Genomic DNA, 24,124 nt, shown 5'->3' with positions numbered 1-24,124 from the left:
TGTGTGTGCCATGTGGAGTTTTTTCTATGTGTGTTTGGCAGGATACATGGAGAGATCATTTAAGAAAAAGCATTACTAACTTTAATATGCATCTAATCTCACAACTGCATGCCAGTATCTTGGAACCTCAACCTTAATTGAAGTAATAACAGTACTTCGTACCTTTTATTGTTATGAAATTGTAATGCTACAAATGTGTGGTTTCATTCTCCTTTATGAATATTACCATCAATCAGTTATCTACACAAATTGCTACTGACATTTCACTTTAAACTTAACTTCAAGATATTTAAAAAACACCTTTTCATACTACCCATGTCTGTGTCATAAAGGAGGAGGAGAGGTGTATTTCCAAATATCTTCCAAAGTTGACAGAAGTGTGTTTCACATTACATGGTGAGAGTGTGCATTAAGTACAGTACTTTAAACACATCGCCAGGTGTTATATTTTTAGATTTATTTCATGGTCAAACACAATATTTTTATATAGTATATAAAATATTTACAATTTACTACAAGCCTACATTTCAGTTTTTCTAACATGGTTCACACACAGTTTTTTTTTTTTTTTTTTATAGTTGTATGGTAGTTGCAGCTGTGCTTTGGGGGCAGTTGATGGACGATCTCAAGAATAAAACTTACTGTTGTTGACTTTTTTTTCCTTGGTCCTAAAGCACAAACAAGTTTGTTAGTAGCCTGCAAATATCTATATTGTGGTTTTGTATGAGTAATAAATTAGATACAAACATTCTTTATGTAATTCATGCATCATTTATGTAATGTGTTTTTAATTTACTTGGAACACTAAAGGTGAACTCTGTAAATTTCTCCATGGAGGTATTATTGCTTTGCCTAGAATGTTCCACAGTAGGCTTTAAACTTATCTTTTTACCTTTTGCTATAAAAAAAACAACATCTCGATAAACATGAAATTACACACTGAGTGGGCTCTCATCTCCACAGACCTGACCTGTAATTCGGGCTTGTGGCACTTTATAGTTGTCCTCATAAAAATAAGTTTAAAGCCATACTGTGAAGCATTCAAGACAAAGCAATAACATCTCCACGGAGACGAGCAGGTGTCAGAATAGTTACACAGAGCATCTTTAAGGTTTAGACTTGATTTAGTCAATTAGTTCCCTGAGTTGGTCTAAAAAACTTAAATCTTGATATAGACTCTTTTTGGGATTATTTAGGATTCATTTTGCCCAATAAAGACATTGACCACATCTTTGACCCCGTTGTAACACTTGCCTTCGTGTCTTCTCGCTGGGCTCTCGGCTGAGTTGGCGCTGTAGATTTGAGTGTGTGTCGTACAGAAAAGGTTCACATAGCTCAGCCTGTTTCTTCCTCAGCTGACTGGAGGATGAGTACAGCTCCTCCTTCTGGTTCTGCAAAGAAACATCACCAAGTTACATCTCCCACTTCTAACACTGAAATTATTATAAAAAAAGATTTGATTTGAAAAAAAAAAACTTGTTACTATGTCCTAACTAAAGTATGACCAAGGGTGGTTGGCTTAATATTTTTATTGCACTAAATGAATCTGAAATTTTAAAACAGTGCTACAAAAAGAGCACATCAAAAGCCACACCTATTCTTCTATTGTATTAAAATGCACTGGTCTTTTTTTTTTTTTTTTGGTCTTTTTTTTTTTCTTTTTTTGTGTGTGTCCTTACTGAAGCCTGTTCAATCTCGATGTGGACCAAGAGAGAGGCCAACTCCACATTCTCACTAAAGCCATTCTTCAAAGGGACCGAGCGATAACCTGCATTGTGCAATGACATGTGAACATATTACAATGTGGTGAAGACTTTATAGCGGAAGTACCTCTCTAAGTGACTTCTTACCTGTACGAATGCCTTTGACTGGAAAAGTGGCCTGTGCAAGGAAGTTGGGGTCTGAGAACATGTCCTCTTCGTTAACCACAAAGCGCAGAAAAGTGAGCTCTGGTTCGTACACTGAAAACACTGCAGACTCTCCGGGGGTTCGCCACACAGGGTTTAGGCCATTGTCACCTGACACACAAGAGCAGTTTATGAAGATTAGAACCTGGAAGAGGCTAAACAACAGAAGAGCATGATTACAATAGAACAGTAGAAAAAAGGAAACTACATTGTTTCTGAAAGGTCAGATTATGATTAGACCTTTGCTTGCTTTATTTTTTCAATGAAGTTCACCCTGCACATTTTGAACATATCCAGAAGCATTATAATTTCAGAGATGAGTTAAATATAAGCAAACACAATAATACTTATTTTTACACATCAAAATTTTCACTCATGAAAATATATTTTTTTGTTTGCTGAGGACATTATTATTATTGCCTCCTTTGCTGCTGGATAATCATGCCACATTAAATTGTGATTTTTTTTCCCCATTGCATTATATTATGCGGCCCAACTAATGATGTCAAAAGGATGTTCTCCTTGGTCATTAAAGGGCCCATATAACCTATTACCCTTTTCTGATCTATGTTATAATGTTGTTTCCTCATCAATAATAGAATTGTGTTTTATTTCATTCACACATGTTTAACACAAAAACCTTACTTAAATATGAACACAACAAAACACCACTCTGGGTATGTTTCTGAACTTGCTGATGTTGTCTTTATATTATGGTTTATATGGTAAGCTTTCTTACGGTAAACAGCAGTCTTGAATCGATCCTCATTGTATCCACACAGCTCAATTTCTACAAAAGGACTGGCAATGCTGCGTCCAGGCTTTGGCAGGTGTCTGGCTGCTATCACCTTCACAGGTAAACAAAAGGGAAAACATGTATTTTCTCTCTTTTAATATAGAACATGAATTAAATACTTACCCTGACAGTAATGTTGTACTGGACTTTGCTTTTCTCCTGGTGTGGGTCATAGCTGTCACAGCGCATTATTTCCGGCTGCAGCACATAGCCAGTCTGTCCATTCAGACTGAAGAGGGCACTGTTCAGCTGGGTATATTTATCTGCAGAGAGGTATATGTTATGCATGTATATATGTATATATATATATATATATATATATATATATATATATATATATATATATATATATATATATATATATACATGCTATATGTATATACATATATCTATAATTACTGGGCTTGTTAATGTGAAACAAAAAGTGCCAAATCTTCTCTGAACTATGGTGAAATACTTTTACATCATAGCAAGCATTATGTGTGGTCACATTATTCAAACATTTCGGCATAACTATTATTTGAAAGCACTTAAATCTATTGGATGAATATGGCAACTTCCTGGACCAAATCTCAACCAAAAATGACAGTGTTCACTATTTGTGAATTTTCTGTTTGGTTACTTCTTTCTAAAACTTTGGGCCTATAGCTCTACGTGAAAGTTATACTGGCCACAGCCCTTTAATGAAACTATGACATCACATCTAAGAATGACATGAACACAACTAAGTATAACAGGACTTTATTTAAACCCTTCCTGTGACTCTATTAGGATACATACTTAGTGTCATAATAGTCATAATAATAATGCCTTACACTTGTAATGCACTGTGCAGGCTTGTCAAAGCATTTCAAAGCGCTCATAATACAATTATGCTATGCAGACCTGCAGTCTGGTAGTTGAGGGCCACCATGTGACAGCCTATAGCCCACAGAGGGTAAGGGTCATAGTTGGATGACTCCATACGCTGGCTTTTTGGGTAGATTCTGCTAAGAGCTTTGCGGTTGTACTGAAGGAAATTCTTGGTTCGACTTTTCCCTGGTATTTTGTTTTCAACGAAGGAGCGGACCTCTTTGTAGCTGTAAAAATCTATAGAGAGAGGAGCATAAACTTTGTTAAGGGAATGTTAACTTGATCCATTAATCTGTAAATAAGCAATGCACTGTTCTTATATGCCTTACCAAATCTGTCTTTCTCTTTGCTGCGCGGCTGACAGTACACCACCAGGTCTGACATCTCCATGGCGACTTCAGCTTTCTTTTCCACCACCTCTTGCTGTTTTATCTGATCACACCATCAAACAATTTGTCATTTAACCATTTAACACCATTCAATGCCAATATGATGATGATGTGTACTGAATATTTCCTGCATTGAATGTATGATGTATGATGAATGCATCTTTAGTGTTGCAATAATGACCTCCTGCTCCCTGTGGTACTGCTTGCTCATCTCTCTCTGTGTGATGTCCCAAGTCACTTGGTACCACTCAAACAGCTCCTCCACTGAATCAGCTGAAAGGTCGAACTGCAAGTTGTCATGGTCCTTATCCTGTAGCGTCAACACATGAGCCTTCCCATTTTTACCACTTTTCACTGCAAGAAAAATACATTTCAACTCGTGAAATGTCTAAAGCATAAAAAATGCAACAGAATATAAAATAGGGATAATCTAGAATTATGATTATTTAAAGTCATAAAAATAAAGCAATACCATTTTTGCTTCCATGAATTTTAATAACTTACATTTTTGTATATTACACTTGGAGATTTCAACAATCCCTTTGCACAACCCCCCCCAGCGGATTATCTTCATTATCCTGAGTATAAACAAAGACACATGTTATTACATGTGTTACATTTAGTCTGCTTATCTTAAAAGATCGCACATAATCATATATGCTACATATGCATTTCAGCTTTGTCTTTACCAGTATCTTAGCTTCTGCTTTGGAGTTGTTGGACACCTCCTCTACATAGTTGGATGGAAAGTAGAGCTGTAGCTTTCCACCATGGTCACCTATCCACCTGGAAAATAAATGCTTTTTCGATCATACATATTACATGGTGTTTATAACACTAATTATTACAGCTACAAAATTTAAGGTAACTTTTGCTGTGTTTATGTTGACCCACCATCCGTCATTCTCCTTAATCACGTTGTGTATAAGGGCTCCTTTATTAAAGCTGAGCTCATCGTGTTTCCTGGCCTGATAACTGTACAGAGCCCTAACTGTGCTCTGGGGCTAATATAAAGAGATGTATCTATTAGAAAAGAAAATACAAGCATATTGTGTACACATTACATTGTTAACACTCACCATTGACTGTTCAATCTCATTTGGTTCTACATAGGTCTTGACATCATACAGAGAAGCGCAGTCTTTCTCCTGTAGACCATATTTCAGCATTAGCTCTTACATAAGCGTACGTATTATTTTTACAGAGATAACTCACAGTGCTGAAGCGGGCCACCAGCTCAGGGGTGACAGGGTAACGTAGTTTAATCTTTCGATACAAAGGCTTCTTCCTAAAGTAGTTGACCAGCTCCACCAGACTCTCAAACTCTGTGGTGGTCCCCAGGAGAAACATGTTGCCTTCTCTTTGGATTCGACAGTGTTTGACTTTACCATCACCCCTGCAACAGAATTAGATTAACTGAAAAATAAACAATGAACTCAAATGATTGATGTCACATATATTGCATTATCGGTATATCGTGATGCTTAATTTGCTGATATGGAGCTAGCATAAATTCAACATGGAAGACCTTCCCTCTCTTATACCTCACTGCTTCTCCAAAGTTTACATGATCCTCAGCCTTCATGACTGCCTCGTCGCTGTTCACCGCACCTTCTCTTCATTCAATAAGCGCCCAGTCTGCCCAATTTAAATCTTCTTTGCAGATGTACGACCATTTCACCACCTCCTCCCCAGCACCCCCTCGGCTTCTCATCATCTCATCGTCCCCTTCATTCTCTTCTGCCTCACCTTTACTACCTCCAGTGACCAGGCCTCGGGGGGGAAGACATCTCCTGAACGTCATATAACCAGCTATGCCCTTCCTTGCAATATCTTCTGCAGGAGTCTGAGCGCCAAAGATAACTCATTCAATAAAACTACGAATACTTTTCTTTTTGTGTCTGTCTGAGTCTCTTCAGGTTGAAATAGTATTGACTTATTTAAGGTGTATTGTTTAACTTTTCTGTTTTTTCTCCATAATCCTTTTCTTTATGGAGGTGTTATTGTTTTGTCTGGAATGATTCAAAGTATGGTATTACTGACCAATTATAGGTCAGATCTGTGCAGAGGCGATCCCCCCCCCCCATTAGAATGCCTGTTTTTCTAGTTATTTTTGAGCAGTAATTTAAGCAATGATTGAATAAATGTAGAGCAAACCTGTTTAAAGTCATAATGTGGAGCATTCCAGGGCGAGCAATGACATAGCCATAGAAACAAGCGGGTGACGGACCCTCAACCAAAAAGTTACACAGTGCACCTTTAAAGCATGTATGAATACACTGTAAAATAAGCCTTTCAGCTCAAGTTCATAATGATGTATGCATTTGTTTGAAATCTTTTAAGTTGATCTGATATTTCTTTAAATCTATAGAAAAAAAGACAGCTTCCCAGGTTTCAACATGGCAGTAGTTAATTTACCTGAACGTGATGGCGAAGGAGTCTGGATCACCCTCACGTTGACGGATGAGAAAAGCTCCATCTCGGGGAATCCTCATCAGGTAATCCTCTGCCTCTCCTCTGCTCAGGTTACTGTAGAACCACCTGTTACAGACCAGCAAGAACAACAGACTTCCATAAACATTTCAGCTAGTAAAAAGTAGCAATAGGAAATATTATGTCTACAAGGTAATATAGAAATTGTTGTTCTGAAGACAATTTATGAAAAATGGCAATATCAAATATAGTAAGCAGCAAATTATGATGATTAAAAGTAAAACCCCCAGTGTAATCTTCCACACAAGGTATAAAGTAATATTTCAGCAGTACATGAACTTCAACTGATACACATTTCTTATGGATTGAAAAATGTCATCTCTCTACCTCCCTAACAATGACCTTGCTGTAAGACTGTATAAATTTGGCCAAGTATTAAATAAAAGTAGTAACCGAACCACATCGTAAAAAATGGCTGAGTGATAAGAATAAAAATGCCAGTCAGCGTGACAGACTTTTGCTGTTCATGTGGGTTGGGTTGGGGCACAGCATCCGTCAACCGGAGTTCGAAGTCCTGGCAGCGCAGTGGGTTCTCTCTGTAGTGCTGGATCAGGGCATACACACTGGGGAAGTGGAGGTTGGGGGTTAGGTAGTAGTACATGAAGCCACCTTCAGAACCGGAGCGGATACGGCAATGCTGGACCCTCCCGCCACGCCTGTGACAAAAGTTAACAAGGATTATCAACTGAAATGATTCATAATGTGTGTTGAATTTGTGGTATAGAGTGGGGGTAGTACTAGTTAAAGTGTTGTTATCTGTAGTGTTCAATCTCAGAGAATTCTTGCTCAATATTAGACTTTGACAAATGTTATTGATCCACATGGGAAATCACTTGGAAACAGTAGCTCACACATAATATATTATAATAAAGACAAAAAATATAAATGTAATAATAAACAATAAATGGTAATAATACATTTCAGGAGCTACGGTGACCTGCTGATACTTTCTCAGGCGCTCAGGTCAGAACTGAATATTTTATCCACAAATTAGAACATGAGTAAAAAACAATACCAGAAGGAGAGACTGTAGTCAGCTCTGAAGTTGTTGCTTTCTCGCACTAAGAAAGTCCCATCTCGAGCCCCAGTTTCAGCACAGTAATCCTGAATGAGGCGCTCTGCCATCCCCCTCCGATCCCTCAGACCGCCGTGGAACCAGGGCTCAGAGGTGTGCATGTCCTGGTACTGGACAAATACATTACAAGTATAACCTTAAAGAAAATTCTAAAGAAGTCTAAAGAAATTGTATGTTGCTACTGACATTTATAATGGTTTATTACTTTGCGGAAATTATTTGTGAGTTTCAGCTTCCAGTTATGTGACATTGAGGACATTGTTGTTTTAAAAGACCCTTATCTACTGTATTACAATGTTGTTTCCTCATCATAAACATACCAGGAGTTGTGTTTTGTTTCATTCATACGTGTTTAAAGGCACAAATCCTGCATGTTTAGACCAAGTTCTTCTCTCAAAATTGAAAATGCTTTGTTCCACCTTGTGAAGTGGTAATATAGGTGCTCCACTATGTTTTTAAACTCCGTACACCTTCACTAGCATCATTTGGATAATTTTACCCCAGGAAATGCCATGCCCTATTAAGCAAAAGGTAAAACCTATTGCTTTGTGACATCACAAGGTGGAATAGAGCATTTTGAGCTTTAGAGAAGTTAACAAACTAATAATGCAGGATTATTCAAACATGTATGAATGAAACAAAACATTTCAGGTATATTTTTGATGAGGTGCCAATATTATGACATGTCTAAAAGCTCAGCTCAATTTTGCAGCATTATTCTGAAAAGTATTTCTAGTACCTCAATGCATATGAATGTGTGTATTTTGACTCACCTTTCTGGGGTCTTCATTCTCCTCCTCATACTCCTCAGCATAGTAGAGCTTGTCATCAGAGATCACGCAGTAGTGTTTATTCCATCGCTGCAAGACAGATGATTAAAATACATCTCAACACACTTTTTAACAGACATTTCCCAAAATTATGCTTCACTGCTCTTAGTCTAAAAACACAATGAATGAGTTATAAGAATAGCATTTATCGGTTTAAGTAATAAAACAAAAGTACTTCCTCTTTCCCCTCATCTCACTGCCCTGAGGGACTAGTTTTCTGACTCGAGAGTGGTAAATTACAGTAAAGAAGGTTAAAGAGTGAACAGGAAGTTAAGATAACACCATGGGGAGACGTACATTTTAACAGCCACTTACATATTACATAACAATACATCAACTACTATACAATAGAATAATAATTACAGTTCTTTTATGCTGCCTCTAAACCTGCTAATTTTTTAGGTAACATTAATAGGCTGTAACTGAAATATGATTGATCCAAATTGTAATGTACTACTCAAATGATCAGCTTACAGTACCTGGTCTACAGGATCCCAGATTTCCAGGTCTCCACACTTCTCCCCTTTCCTGACATCTTTAAACGCACTTCCTCCTCCTTCCACATTTAGTTTCTTGTGCTGGAGATGTCATTGAAATAGTTAGAGGAGCCATGACCAGACTACTGCTCTGATATATTTGAGATAAGTTGTACCTTGAGAATGATTTTGCCCTTGAGTTGTGTTGGAGATGGGAGTTGCTCGGCGTTTTGCTCCACGGGTTCAGTCAGCAGCTTGTCTCCAAAAACATCTGAGAAGATACGGGCCATTTGACGCTGCTGCTCTATGGGACAGTGCTCCTCTATGGACAGGATCAGGGGGAAACTGAGACATAGACAAGACAGACCACGTGTCAAATACCGCTGGACATTACAAGGCCCCTCATGATTCAATACAATGCACAGTACGTGGAACCCTGTATAATAACATCACAATTTTGAGCTACATGCTATAATTTATATATTGCACATACATACATTAACTGTATTTCTTTGTTAAACAATTATTCATCTTTGTACTGTTCCCCTTGTATATAACTGAGATATATTTGCATTACTATATTTCTACATTTATTTTTAATTGTACATATACATTTATATATTTATACCATATTTAAGACCAGTCTCTTGTTATTTTTGCTACATATTTAGAATTATTAATTATTATTTATATTTTTGCTATTTTTTATTATGATATCCAAATAATATCCCTTGTGGATCAATAAAATTTGTTTAAGTCTTTCCTTTCTGAACAAATAATTAATAAGAATATGAAGTTAATATGAAACACACTCATTGTAAACATCAAAATATGTCAGATGTAAATATGTCAAATGTAATGCACAAAAACAAAAAAGAAAAATGTAACAGTCCAATCGACTCTCTGGATACCATGTGTGCCTCTTACTCTGTTGTGACAAAAGCGTGCTCGTTGATGGCCTTCACTACATCCTCAAACTTGATTTTGGTGGTCCTGGTCCAGCCATGGTAAATGATGGGCTCCCCGGGCCCCTCCCAGCAGTCCACTGATAATATTCAAAACAAAAAGCACATTCAATAGATGAGGAGGTCCACATCTGTACTCAACTAAATGTGCAAGGTCTTTAAAAATGCAGTATGTAATTTTTCTGGTTCAGGGGTCTGCCACCTTTTTCTCTCCATAGAGATATTATTGCTTTTGCCCTGAATGTCAAAAAAATGATAAATTATGGTGTTGTCTCCATGTCAATAGAAGAAAATCAGGTAGCATACCCTCCTGTTAATTACTGCACATTTATACTGGTAAATGTTGCTGTGCAGATTAATGTATTGGTCTGTGTGATATATTACTCACACTCCACACAGCGACAACCCCAACGCAGGCATCGAACATAGGCCTCAGTGGATGACTCACTCATAATCTGATCTCCGGTCAGGTAACTGTGAACCAACAAAATCAGACATACAATATTAACATATCAATATACCATGATTAGAAGAAAACATTCCATATAATATTGATAAAGGGAGATGATTTTACACCATTTTAGCTACATTGACTATAGAACCTAAAGCTTCTGGCCACATATTTTCTCCCAGTAGCTTAATGCATAAAAACTCAAGATACTAACATATTTTAGTTCCTTCCCCACTTATCTCAAACGTGTATCATCTTAACTAGAAATGTATATGCAGTTATACAAATTCCCAATTGAAGTGACTTAGCCATTTAACTGAATCTGATAATAATGTCATAATACATATATAATATATTAGTCATAATAGTATATAAGATTTGTTGTTATTGTTTGGAGTCACACTGACGTGTTGTGTGATGAGCTGATCCAGTAATGAGACAGGGGGTTATTCATGTCCAAGTGGCGAATCTCAGAATATTTCTCATCCCAAATTGAGTTTTCTTTTGAAAACAGGAAACTCAGAAACTGCAAAAACAACACAATTTTAGAGTCCTCAAACCATTATTTGTCAAATATAACATGTTTAATGAAGCCATATATTGGTACCTCGCTCACAGTGAACTCTGGGTCATTGGTTTTCCTCATTGTGTCGTCGATGAATGTTGTCATCAGCTCTCTGACTTTGTTCAGATCCTGGGCCCATGTTTCCTAAATATGGACAGCACAATGCGGAAGTCACTAGCACTGATTCAAGTGTATATAAGTAGATAAGATATATAGTAGATATAGCCAGACAGATTACAGATAACAAATTGTGCCAGCGTTGTGCAATAATGTTTAATCTTTTTTTTTTAATAAAGATACCTGGGTACAAAGGTAAGAAATGTTAAATTATATACAGTATTTATTAAATCATAATTAAATCATAGTATTTAGATATCTCAATAATATAAGTAATTCATTATATTGCATACGTCTAGGTATCTAATAAATTGGCTTTATGTTAAAATTTAGTAATATTTTGTATATTTTGACGAAGCATATATCCTTTGTTGGTAACAGTATTTAGAAGTATCATACAGCGAACATATGAACCAGGCCAAAGGCCGACAGTTTGTGTCTCAGTCTCTTTGTCTCACTTTTTGGTTGAAGAGGAGAAACCGCTGAAAGTCGTGCAGCAGAACAACAGAGGCCTCGGGTTTATCTGTGTTTCTGTGTGGGAGATCAAATACACTGTCACACACCAACAGACCAATGAAAATCAGCCAGAGTTAGCACATAGGTACTGTAAGAGGCAACTCAAGATCAATATCAACTACACCAGTGTTTCCTCACCAGGGCTTTGGGGCCCTCAGGGCACATAAGTAGAGTACTTTGAAAGGTTTCAGATTTTTAAAAGAAACTTAAATTGGAGTGATAGTAGTATTTAAATAAAAATGCTCTTTGTAATTATTTTTGTAAATCTAAATTTACATTTTGGGGAATTTTGGACATCATTATCACTAATAAAATGCTATATAATAATAATTATAATACTACTTGACAATACACTGCTACAGAGACACTTAACACTTATGCTTACTTAAGACAAAAAGGTTAGAAACCATTGAATTAGACAAAATAAAAGAGAACAGTCAGTCCAGAAAGCAAGAAAATTACCCCAACATGAAACTACATGATTCTGTCTTGAATTCATCCAGGATCTGAAAATAAAAAGGTTCATATAATATAATACTCACTAATTGTTATTATTGAGTATTAAAACTTAACTTGCCTCATTCTGTTCAAACATTATGAGATTGTACAATTTATGAAACTGTTCAAAGTCCAAGCGATCTTTCTTTGCGCCCACTTCCTACAAAACAGAAAGGAAGCAGGTCAATTTACAGGTTATTGTCATTCGTACACAGTGCTTTACATGCATATAGTTTCAGTCTGTAGCCTACAAATGAACTACCTGAAATTTGTCTTTGAGAGTGCGTGTGCTGGGAGCCTTATAATTAAGCAGAGGAAGCAATGCTTTGAACTCCTTTAAACTGATGCTGAAAAGAAAGGGAGGTATTGTATATATTTATTAGTAAAGTATGTTTTACTTTATAACATATAAACAGCACAGAAAGGATTGCATGGTAACTAGTAATTGTCATTTTGCATATTATTGTCATGATAATAGTGTGTTTAGCAGAGATACAACATTACATTGAATTATGCATGACAAGTTAGGCAAGTTAGGAAAGTACCTGTTTGTTTTTGTCTGGTTGATAGAGTACATCTGCTTCCTCAGCCAACTAAAAGAAAATTCCAGTAGTATTTAAATGGAGCGCACAGTATAACAGTCAAGGTAACAATTAAAACATTTGTTACTGGTATTTATATATGCTTGTGTGAGGACAGGTACCTTTCAATAAGAACTGGTGTGGGTGCCCTCATTGTTTCCTGTATCAACAGGCCTAAGCCAACTAACCACTTCTGAGCATCATCCGCAGAATCAGCTGAAAAACACATGTAGTGTTTTAAAATGTATTTATTAGCAGTAATCTGTCTCCATAATGTGTATGTATTTATTAACAGAGATCTGTCTCCATAATGTGGCCTCACCTCCCAGGCTGAGCGTGTTCAAGACAAACTGGGAGCCGTAGAAGATGGTGAAGCAGCTGTTTTCCTCGTGTTTGTCTTTGCCGTCTTTGAAACGCTCAAAGTCTTTAGAGTTCCTTCCAGGACGGACCTCTCTGATCTCATAGAGGTCCACTGAACACAGAACAAAGTAACACAATAGTTTGTCTCAAGGGTGGAGTTTGAATCTGATGCTAAGTTTTATTTAAAGTAAAACTTGAGGCTGTGATGATGAATAGACAGTCTTAGTTGAAACAGAGAAATCACCTGTCTGCTCTGCGCCAGTGACTTCTTGCTACCAACATGATTTACACGTTTCAGTATTGGAAAACAATAGAAATTGTGCAGTATATTGATTAATCTTTCCCAAATCCTTCCAACACTGACCATGGACTAGCCTTATATTTTTTTAGAGAAAACAAGCTAGCTGTTTTTCTTAAGCCCAATTTATGGTCATGCATCGTCTGTGTCAAGATGCAGAGAGTCTGCGTCGCCTTGAAACCCCCCACAGAGCGTCTGCGTCAACCAACAAGCACCTATGAAATTCAAATCAAACTTACACAGACAGCAAAGGAAAGCAACATAGACAATAAGGGCTGTGATTGGTCCTCTCTACCACTGCTCTACGTACATTCTGGTACTCCACTTTCCTGGTTCATTTTGTATACACGAATGCAATCCTAACCTCCTAGCACTGTGGTGGGGAATTACTTCATGGCACATAGACCTCAACGCAGATCCATAAATCAAAACCGACAGACAAGGCGACGGCGGCAGTGTGCATTTAGTCAACACACAACTATAATTCAGCCTTGAGAGGTGTATAATGTAACTTTTCTGTCAGGTCTGCCACCTACTTGTCTCCAAGGAATATTTCATATTTCATGAAGGAATGTTCCACACTGTGGCATTAAACTTATCTACCAAGAATGTAAGTTTTCAAGTCAGATCAGGCCAAGTTACATGTCAAATCTGTGGATAGGCAAGCTCAGTCAAGAGAGAATATTTATATTATATTATATTATAATATTTTTCAAGGTATTTTTGAACAACAAAAACACTTGGAATTGAATACAATATATACTTTATTGCTACAACATCTCTATGGAGACAAGTAGCTTCCTGCTTATCTTAGAGACAACTCAAGGAAAGTTACACTTTTAAAATTGTTTGGTACTTTCTCCCTTGACTCATCCACTTATGTCATAGTGGAGTTTTAGTACCACGCCGGCTAAGTGGCCAGCACACGAACACAAAATGAAAACTCTTTTTTGCTAATAAGTTACTAAGTTTGGCTCTAAACTCACAGACTCCCTCGTTCCTGTCTGCGGTGCGCGTCCATGCCACCTGCTGCGTCTCCATGATGACCTGCACCGTGAGCCGCTCCGCCTTTTGTCGAAACACTGTCATGACCACGCCCATCTCCAGGTCCCGCTTTATCTGGCTCTTCTTAAACTCCGTCATTTCACCCTGCAGCCCCCAGGAAGCCATGTTTGCTGCTACTGCTGTTGGGACAGACAAGAGTCATATACAGTATATACAGTAACATGAAAATAAACACTTCAAATCAGCTACATGGGTGCTTGGGGTGATAGTGGCTATGGGGAAATGGCAGTTTGACACCATCTCTGGCCAGTAAAAATGAGTTATTGGAAGTGGTTGAGAAGCAAAAGTGGTAGGCATGTATTTTTAGTAAGGTACAAGGCAACTGTGGCTACAATAACGCACCACTAAGTAAAGAGATTGAATAAATGATGTAATAGAGTATAGTAATAGAAATGCCTAAGTAGGAGTGTCCATGAATAGGTTCATTGTGTTTTTATTGTTTCACAAAGAAATTCAGAAATAATTACTAATTATTAATAGAACACTGAAAATGACGTGCCTTGAGGGAGGTGTGCACACATTTAGCCTTCAGTAAAATGCAACTTAAAATAGTGACCCAATGTTTCACTTCACGTTAAAGCAGCATGAGACGATGCAATGTGGCATGAATTTAATTAATTAGAAATATTACTAATCACAGAACACTTAAAAATCAATACCACTATATACACACATTGATAAAAATGTATAAGAAAAAAACTCTTTAATGCAATAGTGATATACGGCATCTGCGGTAAAGGGAGTTCTGTACAGTTTTAGTGCACTCATAAAATGTACTATAGGGTTAGTTACTCCCATCTAAATTGGGAAGTGGCACTCAAGCCTCTGTGTGTGTGGTGGATTGTGAGCAGCTCTTCAATGGGATGACCCTTACAGTAATAAAGGGGTTTCCCAACATCAAAAAGAGAACTAACTCAACACTATAACTTATGCATGTTATAGCTTTAAAATGAGATCACAGAGTAGTTAAGTATCTGGAGTTAAAATGTGTTCTGTGACTAGCAATATTTATAATTAGTTTCATTTAATTCATTGCCGCATTGCATCCTCCCTTGTTGCTTTAATGTAAAGTGAAATATTGGGTCAGTATTTTAAGTTACTTTTTGCAGAAGGAAAAATGACACACAACAATAACAATAGCCTACTTTTATTTAATAGCCTACTTTAACTTGGACTTAACTTTACTGATCTACAAGGGAAATTATTTGGACACAGTAGCTCACACATCAGAATATAATACAAGAACACAGAGCTAACATATGAATGGTAATCATAAATTCAAAATAAGTAGCAAAAATAACAAAAGAATGGTGTCAAATAAAGCAGAATTATACAAATGTATATGTACAAACAAAAATAAACAAATATAGAAATATAGTAATACAAATATATCTCAGCTATATAGAGGTCATAAGGAGAAAACAGTGCAAAGATGAAATAGCGATAGACATGACAGACACATATAAAACGGTGAGTTGTTGTTGTTAAAGTCCTTAAAGTAGTCCTGAATCTAAATTGTCCATTGCAACACTGTAGCCTATACAACATTACACATCTGTTCAAAAATTCTCACCAACCTCATCCAGTCCATCCAATCCATACACACTATTGACCAAAATCATCATCATCTTTGCACTGTTTTCCTTACAACCGCTTATATATAAAACTGTGATATACTGTATTTTTTAACACAATATTTGTTTTTACTTACTTGTACATTCATTTATATAATTATGCCTTATATGATAGCAGTCTCTTGCTACTTTTTCTTTGTTACTGTAATATAATGTGATGTGTGAGACAGTGTGTCCAAGTAATTTCCCTTGTGGATCAATAAAGTCTGTCTAAGTCTAAGTCTAAAAATGCTGCAGTTCTTTTTTGAACTTTTACATGCCAGTGCTGTAGTTTAATTCTGTTAAAATACAGTTTGATGTGCAGTAGTCAGCTTAGTTTTGGTAAAGCAATCCCCTGTCCTTCTACCTGAAGTGAATATCTGCGAGCAACAAGGCAAAACACTTCCTGATCATCTGTTCTCACGCTTCATTCTTCATTTTAACAGGCTACTACAGAGAGTTTATATAAATAAGTTTACAAGGCAAGGCAGCAATGTAAACAATCAGTTATTGATTTTGTTATTATTTCTTTCCATATCAAATTATTATTATTTCAATTGTCTAAATAAATAAAGAGAGCATAACAATACACCTTATAAGGTTAAAGGTCCTATGCAAAATTGACTCCTTTTTAAGCTTTTAGTCATGTTGGAATGCTGTTACCTCAACCAAAACATACCCGGAGTTGTGTTTTGTGTCATTATTAGTCTGTTTATTCATTCTAAACAGCAACTGGAGAAAAGTAACAGTAACACCTCCATACACACATTTGTTCCTGTCTATAATACATTTACTTTATGTCAAACCAAACCGGCCAAAAAGGTCCCCTGAAACTTACAAGCAGTTTGTTCAAAACATGGAATATTTTACTTGCAAATGCTAAACTGTTTTATGTAAACGTGAGGAGGGAAATAGATCTGCCAGAGGACACAACCTGAGGAAGCTTTGTGTCATAAAATGCAAAGTGAGGTCCCATACAAATTAGCCAAAGAATTCCTCTGAACTTTAATCACCAAGTTACAAGATAAATTATTAACTTTTATCACATTTCCTTGGCCAATCTGATAAACATTTACTTATGGGAAGATACTGTACCATTTGGTTTCAAACCAGTTTCTGAAAAACACACAGGAAATTTCCAATAGGACACTTTTTGCAGTTCCTGGCACTTTTTTAGTACAGACCCCCTCTGGAGATGCTTTTACACAGAGTGAGATCTAGGGACTGGGCCACCCATTGGGTATTTTTCAGCTCCTGCTCCAGGGCAGGTACTTTCCAGTCCAGAAAGGAACCTTTTTTCATGTAAATTCAAAATAATACTGTTAATAATTGTTGTATTGTACATTCCATGCTATTTGTTTGAACTGTTTGTGCATCATATATTACAATGCACATTAGGAGTAGTTAGATTTCCTGACCCCCTTAATATATAAATGTACAACATAATATAGATGGTAATTCTAAAGCACACTTTCAGTCACTTACTCTGTGTGAATTAAGCAGTGGGACTGGGTGTTTCCTCTTACAGAACGGGGACTCTGGAATTACAGGGATTAGTTCTTGGTGCTATTATGTGAGAATATAACCTGATAAAACTGATGGTGTTGCTTTTGAGGAGTAAAATAGTTGTGTTGTTATAGGCATACAAATGAAACAATGCCATACCCTCATGAAACGTAAACTGTTCAAACATGAAAACTTATTATTTGTGTGCACTGTGGTTCATATGTATATCTATATAACCTATAACTGAAAAAATATTTAATTATAAATTTACAAGATGTATGTATCATGAAACATAATTTCCCTATAGGACTCAGTTCAGGATCACAGACAAAAGACCTATGTCCATGATAAGAGTGGACCTATGAAAATGAGGAAGGCTAAGAGCTGTAAAATTAACTAATAGTAAGTATTTGCCATTTAAAAACATGACTGGAGGTTTATGGATTGAGAACCAGCCTATAAAACATTAAATATATCTACTGTTCAGTCATCTAGGCTACTTAGCTGAAAGACCAGAAAAAATGTAAAAGGTCATTGAGAGCTGGTAACCTCTTTGATTGGCTAAAAACTATTCTACTAAAAAACATAAGCGCTGGTATAAAAAATTATATAACAAAAATACTGATATTACTGTGGCATTTAGAAATTGCACTCGTGATGGACACATTCATCAAAAATAACAGGTGGTATTTTTTCGGATGCGTCCAAGACGCCGCAGCAACATAGTGGCCACATGGGGCGAGCGGATTTCTCCATCGTATCGGGTACTCACTTTACGCACTGTTACTGCCAACATATAACGTGCAAAACTTACCCCAAATCCTACGGTTGGACTCCCTCGGCTTTTAAAGTTATTACTGTCCTTCCATAACTTGAAAGTAGCGAGTTAAAGCCGAACTGGGCAGAGTGGAGAGGATGTTGCAGAAGGCCCGGGCGCAAAACGGCCAGTTCCTCTATCTGTGCACACAAGGAAGTAAAAGTTGACTTGCATTATAGCCCACAAGTTAAAAGTGAAAAAAAGTCCGGAAGCAAATTTATGGTATCAATGCAAAGTGCACGGAGTAAGTGAGACCAAAAAGGGAGGGATGTGTCTGCTTAATATATAACAGTCTAATAAAGGCGTCTAATAAACGCTGAAATGTTTAAGCCTGCCCTGTCATTGACCGCACAATCCCATCAGACCATGTTTTAGTGTTGCTGGTTTTGCATTCACTCAGCAGGTCTTGGGAGCTTTAAGCCATGTTAGAATTATGTGACCCGCTCAGAACCATACTTGGAGTTGTATAGTTTCATTAACACAGGTTTAAGTGACCCTATTGGTCTGTCTTCGTCTCCAAAGCACAAAATGCTCTGTTCCAAATTGTGATGTCTTGAAGTGGTAGTATTCAAGTTAACAGCTACCTTATAGTCTTTGTTTAATAGAGATTGGCAATTTCAGGTATGAAATTAATGAAAGTATATGGAGTTTAAAAACACAATGGAGCACTTCCTGTATTACCACATGACATTATAAGGTGGAACAGGGTTTGTGTGTTAAACATGTGTGGATGAAACAAAACACAACTCCAGGTATGTTTGTGATGAAGAAACAACATTATAACATAGAGCACAAATGACGTAATATAGGTACTTTTAAGTTTCAAGAGGCTAACCTGTATAAATGGCTAATATTATTATTAAATTGCATAAACATTTCTTAGTTCTACCATACAGCTGTCTAAATCAAGACCCTAAGACCTGAATGACAAATGAAAAATGGAAAAGTGATCAAATGTGAAATGAAAGTAATGATTTTTAAATAATCGAGGATACTTCATGTAGTTTGCATTTAGGGGTTCAAATGAATGTCTATATGGATTTTCTTCCTCTTGTTTTGCATGTGGAGCTACTGTACATACCATTTGCATGAAAGAGGAGATAGGGTGGTGCACACAAAAAAGCCTTTGAGCCACTTTGACTGTTTGTAGCAGTCAGTATTTTTTCTCTTTCCAACATCAGACCAAGACATCAAATACACAAATGAGCACACTTTTCATCCAAACTCTCACGCAAACATACAGATATAATTTACACAAAATATTTGTTTTGCAGTCAGTTAAAATTAAAACATCTACCATACAAGAGTTCTAACAAATTAAACAATTTTAAAACATTCAAAAAGATCAACTACATGACAGATTTGTAATTTGATTTAGATAATATATAAATTTTCTTAATTAGAGGCAACTATATTAAATTCAAATACAGCTGGAGGAATACCATGATAAACCCAATATGTATTTATTTATTTAAAGAGAATCCATCTCTTTTCAGGGGGATCCTACAGGGGCATCCTTTTGGATGCTCTACATCACAGGACAGAATACTGCGCTGGAGAAAGTTTAGATTTTGAAGTCTCATTTAGACAAATGCTGTTCATTAACCTTCGTCGTCCTCTGGCTCCCTGAGGCCCTGGCTGTGCAGAGTCTTCCCTGTCATCTCCATGATGGCTTGAACTTCTGGATCTGCATCAAGAACACTCTTCTTTCCTTGTCCCTCTTCATCCTGTCAATAGAAGTCAATATTTAAAATCTACTTAAAGCAAAAAGTGCATTGTGAACACAGTGAACAGACCTCATCAGGCTCTGGGAGTTTCCCCACAGCCCACACCTCCACTGTGTCCACAGTGAAGTCTTCATCAGCAGAGAGCTGTGGGCTGCCATATGTCGTGCACTTAGGCTTTGCACGACTGTGACCACGACCAAAATCAGAGTCCAGCCACAGGCCGAAGTAGTTATGCTGCCCTCCCATACCCTGGTCCAAACACAAACAATGATAAATACAAGTAAACAAATAAAGAAATATTTTTGCACTTAATATGAGTAAACATTGCATTGAAATATTTCTTTACCAAGTATGGCATAATAAGGCATGGAAAATAAGCATCTACTTTTGCTTTTTGAGTAATATTGGGTGATATGTAAATAATACTTTTTCACGACTAAATACATTTACAGTTGTTGTGGAAGCAAATACAAAAGATATATAATACATTTTGGTAAAAATTAAAAACATGACCATATTGTGCCACAATAGATAATTTCCCATTTTTGGTTTGCCGCAGAGTTACAGTTAGAGCACTTACAAGTCCGTTGGGCATGGTCTGCTGGTTCTGGTTAAGGTACATGAAATGTTGATTATATCCTGTTGTATTATAGACTCTGAGACAGGGGCTGACTGTGAACAGGAAGCATCTGGAGTCACCTAAAACATAAAATAAATATATACATATGAAGACCAACCAGGCAGAAAGAAACATTTTACAAGTGATACATCAGCTTCAAATTTCTCTTTTTAGATTGTGTGATTGAGTAATTTTTCACTTTTCTTACCCTGAAATTGAGGCTTGATCTCCCAGTCCTGTGATGCAAAACCTCCAAATACATGTCCCTTTGTGTCCTTGATGAGTAAAAGCGTGGGCCCACACTTTAACAGGCCAGTTACCATCCGTGTAAAACTCTCTCCGTGGAGGTTAGTTGAAAACACCAGCCTCCAGGGGGCGCTGTACCGATCCGGAAGCTGAACAGAAACCAAGAACCAGATAAATATTTAACTATTGTGAGGACACTATTTCTAAGTAATTGGTTCATACAAACAAAGATCTTTCTGCTTGTACAAGACCTGTGGTGCCAGGAACATAACAGTGGGCAGGTTCAGCAGACAGTGCAGGTCCTTCCAGGGAGTATTTATGCAGGGGGGCAGCAGAGTGGGGGCAGAGCGCCCCCCCAGAGAAACATTTAAGCCCGCAGATACAACCATCTCCAGATATAAGGACACACTAGGCACTCTGAAGATCCAGTCCTCCAGGCAGGAGCGGTCACAGCCCTCATCTGTGAGAAACCAATAAGAATTGTTTACTACAAGAGAAGGCACAAAACATGTGTTACCAGAGACAACATATAATAATTACCAGAGGGTTTAAGTTCTGAACACATTTGCTCTGACAGCAGTTTTACACTTGCAGCTGCATCCCCCATCCTCTCAGATTTCCAGCCATGGAGGCGCCCTCTGTGGGCCAGGGTCTGAATTACAGCAGCAATCAAATCCTGGAGAAACTGAGGACAAACATAGCAAATAAGATCATATTTTAAGAACACATGTGATGCTTATATTTTGTTTTATTATTACAATTAATTATCCAAACAGATATAATAGATTGAAAACAAATACTATTTTGTCATCAAACTGAATTTCCTGGTTAGTTAAAACATGATAAACTCTTTTACTTATAGAGAGAAGATTCAGCAGCAAAGATAATATGAGGACCTCACCTGGATGACTTGATCACATGAGACAGATGCTGCCTGTGGTCCTGGGCTCTGGGACATGGCCAAGACAAGAGGGGCACGTTCCTCTGCTGTGCCTCTCAGAATATCAGCCAGAAAAATCACCAGCTGGTCCCGAGTAACACCTGCGACAGAGACTGAGTGGGACTTTCCAGACCCACCAGGGACCTGACCAGCGTCTACACTACACAGACATCTGTAGATCCTTTGAACCATGGGGTCTGGAATCACAGCGCTTACAGCTGACTTGAGCAGACAAAGAAAAAAATCTTTAACTTTCATTTTCACATCTGAGTTTGTAAGACAGCAGCACCTGTACATGCTTATATAGTTTTGACAATGGTACCTGCAGCATCCCCAGGCTCAAGGTGCTCCTGGCCTCTGCTTTAACGGGGGCTCCTGAGGGCCCAGTGCCCAGGAGACGGTCAAACACAGCCTGGATCACAGGCCGCTCCTCAGGCCGAAAGCGGTCCAGCCGCTTGTGCATCAACTCACTGCCTGTGTTCCCCATTGTTCTGTAGAGAAAATGCAGAGCAATACAACATGTCAGAGTATACTGTAGAATACAGGTTTAGGCAAAGGGTTATAAAAAATACTGTTAAATTGAAGTCTCCATACTGATATTAACAAGCGTCACACTGCAACACAAGAACATAAGGGACAGCCAACATTTAAACTGGTTCACTATAGTACACTATACATTTTTACTAATTTCAAGGCTACAGGTTTTCACCATGAAGGTTTACTATATTTTGTGTCGAAATATTTTGATCTTAACCGAGTACGGAGATGTTGCACTACGTGGTCTATGTATCAATGCAGTTCTGACATAAACACTGAAAATCTTCGAACCTTAATGTTTCACAGTTAGTTTAATCGATCCATTGTGGCTCTCCACCAGCCCTTTTAACAGATCCATGCACTAACCCTCCTAGCCTTATTCATTTATCTTCCAGCTGACGATGTAAACTTCCGGGTTTCAAAGGAAGTGCAGTGCGACAGTCAATAACTGTTATAATATATTATTATCTCCTTTTGTGATTGGACATAAGATAGTTTCCATTACATTTGTATGTTTATGTGTATTTTTACTGGAATATAAATATGAATATAAGGCACTATTGAATGATTTATATGTTTTAATGCACGAGTCTCGCTACTATTTTTGTGCCATTCTACTTTAGCTAAATACGCAGAAAGAGTTTAATGTCCAGTCATTCGTGGTTGTTGATTATGACAAAGTCAGTTACAATTTAACTTAATTTAAAAGAAAAATGTTTTAATGTTCGTCTTTTATAATTTCCCTCCAGCAGAGTGCGCACGCGAGCAAAGGATGATGCTCTTAGTAAAATCAGCAGACTGCAGAAAAGCGCCTTTTAAGGGCATAGATTAGGTGAGTTGACTGAGCTGGGTGTGTTGCATTGTATTTGACTCTCTGCTAAAACCTCTCTCGTTTGCACATTATAAAGGTGACGTTCATTTACCTTCCAATGCAAATAAATAGTCAATAGACCTGAGAAGACAATGCACATGGAAGCAATCACTGTTCATTGTTGATCCACTGAAGAAAATAAAATAATTGATGAAGTATGCTGTTATGTAACCAGCAGGTCTACTCGTCAAGATTGTTTTATTGTTTTAAGGACTAATGAGAAACACATATTTTAGACTATTAACTCAATGGAATTGTTGAATTTGAATTCTTCAATCACATGTCTCTGACTGAGCCCATTTCAGAATTACATATAAAATAATTTATTGGGTTATTGAAAGATAAGTATTGGATTATTTTTGGAATAGGCATCTATTGTAAAATGCATGTTATGGTTTATGGCATGTGGTTTAGCATTGTTACTTACTCATTTGCAAATCAAATCATTGAAACAAATTATGAGTGTCTTTTTAATTTTAGGTGAAAAAATTATAAATAAAAACAATAACTAGCTCTGGGTTTATTTTAATTATTTTCATTGTAATATTTTATAGAAAATAAATGACTGCTGATGTGATATGAACCAGAGTTTAAAATATTGGATGCCATCTTGATTTGTATATCATTCTCCAGCAGGTTTAGACACATCTTGGTTGGTGTCTGAGACCTGACTCCACAAGTGCACTAGCCAATAAAAAGAGCTTGGGCTGATCATTATCAGAGGCACGTCACTCACCTTTAGCAAGTTCAAACAGGAGAAGTTTGTGATGTTACTTCTGCTTTCCCTCCTCTCAACTTCAGCCATATATGGGCATGCTGTGTGCTGAGTGACAGCACAGGAAGTCTTTTTTGAGTAGCACTTTCTTGTCAAAAAAGGATGCACCACACAAACACCCTTCAAACCTCTATTTAGGTTCATCTCATATTTTAAGCAAGCTCATGTTCAAGGCTAATTTTGTGGTCTAAAATTTTAAAATGTTGTTATGGACACAGTCATGCTGTTCTACGCAAATA

The 24,124-nt window shown here is 37.2% G+C and overlaps 2 protein-coding genes across 2 annotated transcripts; both read right to left on the bottom strand.

Annotated features, from left to right (window-relative positions):
* Positions 1-435: 435 nt before the first annotated feature.
* plcg2 (phospholipase C, gamma 2) lies at positions 436-18,375 on the bottom strand. The gene is given in 35 exon segments (XM_020934938.2): positions 436-668; positions 1,255-1,391; positions 1,680-1,768; positions 1,851-2,018; positions 2,647-2,755; positions 2,827-2,966; positions 3,589-3,792; positions 3,885-3,987; positions 4,126-4,298; positions 4,449-4,500; positions 4,502-4,522; positions 4,634-4,730; positions 4,839-4,948; positions 5,024-5,092; positions 5,160-5,340; positions 6,363-6,485; positions 6,893-7,093; positions 7,453-7,622; positions 8,286-8,372; positions 8,822-8,920; positions 8,995-9,163; positions 9,746-9,863; positions 10,172-10,257; positions 10,642-10,760; positions 10,842-10,943; positions 11,375-11,447; positions 11,895-11,938; positions 12,010-12,090; positions 12,193-12,277; positions 12,476-12,523; positions 12,634-12,727; positions 12,834-12,983; positions 14,156-14,353; positions 17,333-17,385; positions 18,168-18,375. Coding segments are annotated over 33 exon segments (3,729 nt in total). The 5' UTR covers positions 14,340-14,353; positions 17,333-17,385; positions 18,168-18,375; the 3' UTR covers positions 436-625.
* Positions 18,376-19,305: 930 nt separating this feature from the next.
* Positions 19,306-22,653, bottom strand: meak7 (MTOR associated protein, eak-7 homolog). The gene is made up of 9 exons (XM_055155277.1): positions 22,531-22,653; positions 22,025-22,193; positions 21,664-21,924; positions 21,303-21,447; positions 21,014-21,222; positions 20,725-20,911; positions 20,478-20,596; positions 19,967-20,146; positions 19,306-19,897 (listed from the first exon to the last, which is right to left on the bottom strand). The coding sequence occupies exons 2-9, from the start codon at positions 22,187-22,189 to the stop codon at positions 19,772-19,774; spliced, it is 1,392 nt and encodes a 463-aa protein (XP_055011252.1). The 5' UTR covers positions 22,190-22,193; positions 22,531-22,653; the 3' UTR covers positions 19,306-19,771.
* Between the last annotated feature and the right edge of the window lie 1,471 nt (positions 22,654-24,124).

Source organism: Boleophthalmus pectinirostris, unplaced genomic scaffold (assembly GCF_026225935.1).
Source record: "Boleophthalmus pectinirostris isolate CB_2022bp ecotype Guang Dong unplaced genomic scaffold, ASM2622593v1 HiC_scaffold_2, whole genome shotgun sequence".
In the NCBI taxonomy this organism is placed as follows: Eukaryota; Metazoa; Chordata; class Actinopteri; order Gobiiformes; family Gobiidae; genus Boleophthalmus; species Boleophthalmus pectinirostris.
Note: the sequence above shows the minus strand (reverse complement) of the source record. Positions and strands in the feature narration are given on the sequence as shown.

What these genes read in the sequence shown, in the direction of transcription:
- meak7 (XM_055155277.1), bottom strand. Translation starts at nt 22,189, where the DNA reads ATGGGGAACACAGGCAGTGAGTTGATGCACAAGCGGCTGGACCGCTTT. An exon ending in TTCAGAACTTAAACCCTCTG is followed by an intron (nt 21,223 to 21,302) that starts GTAATTATTATA and finishes GGTTTCTCACAG; the next exon opens with ATGAGGGCTGTGACCGCTCC. An exon ending in GATCAAGCCTCAATTTCAGG is followed by an intron (nt 20,597 to 20,724) that starts GTAAGAAAAGTG and finishes TTTATGTTTTAG; the next exon opens with GTGACTCCAGATGCTTCCTG.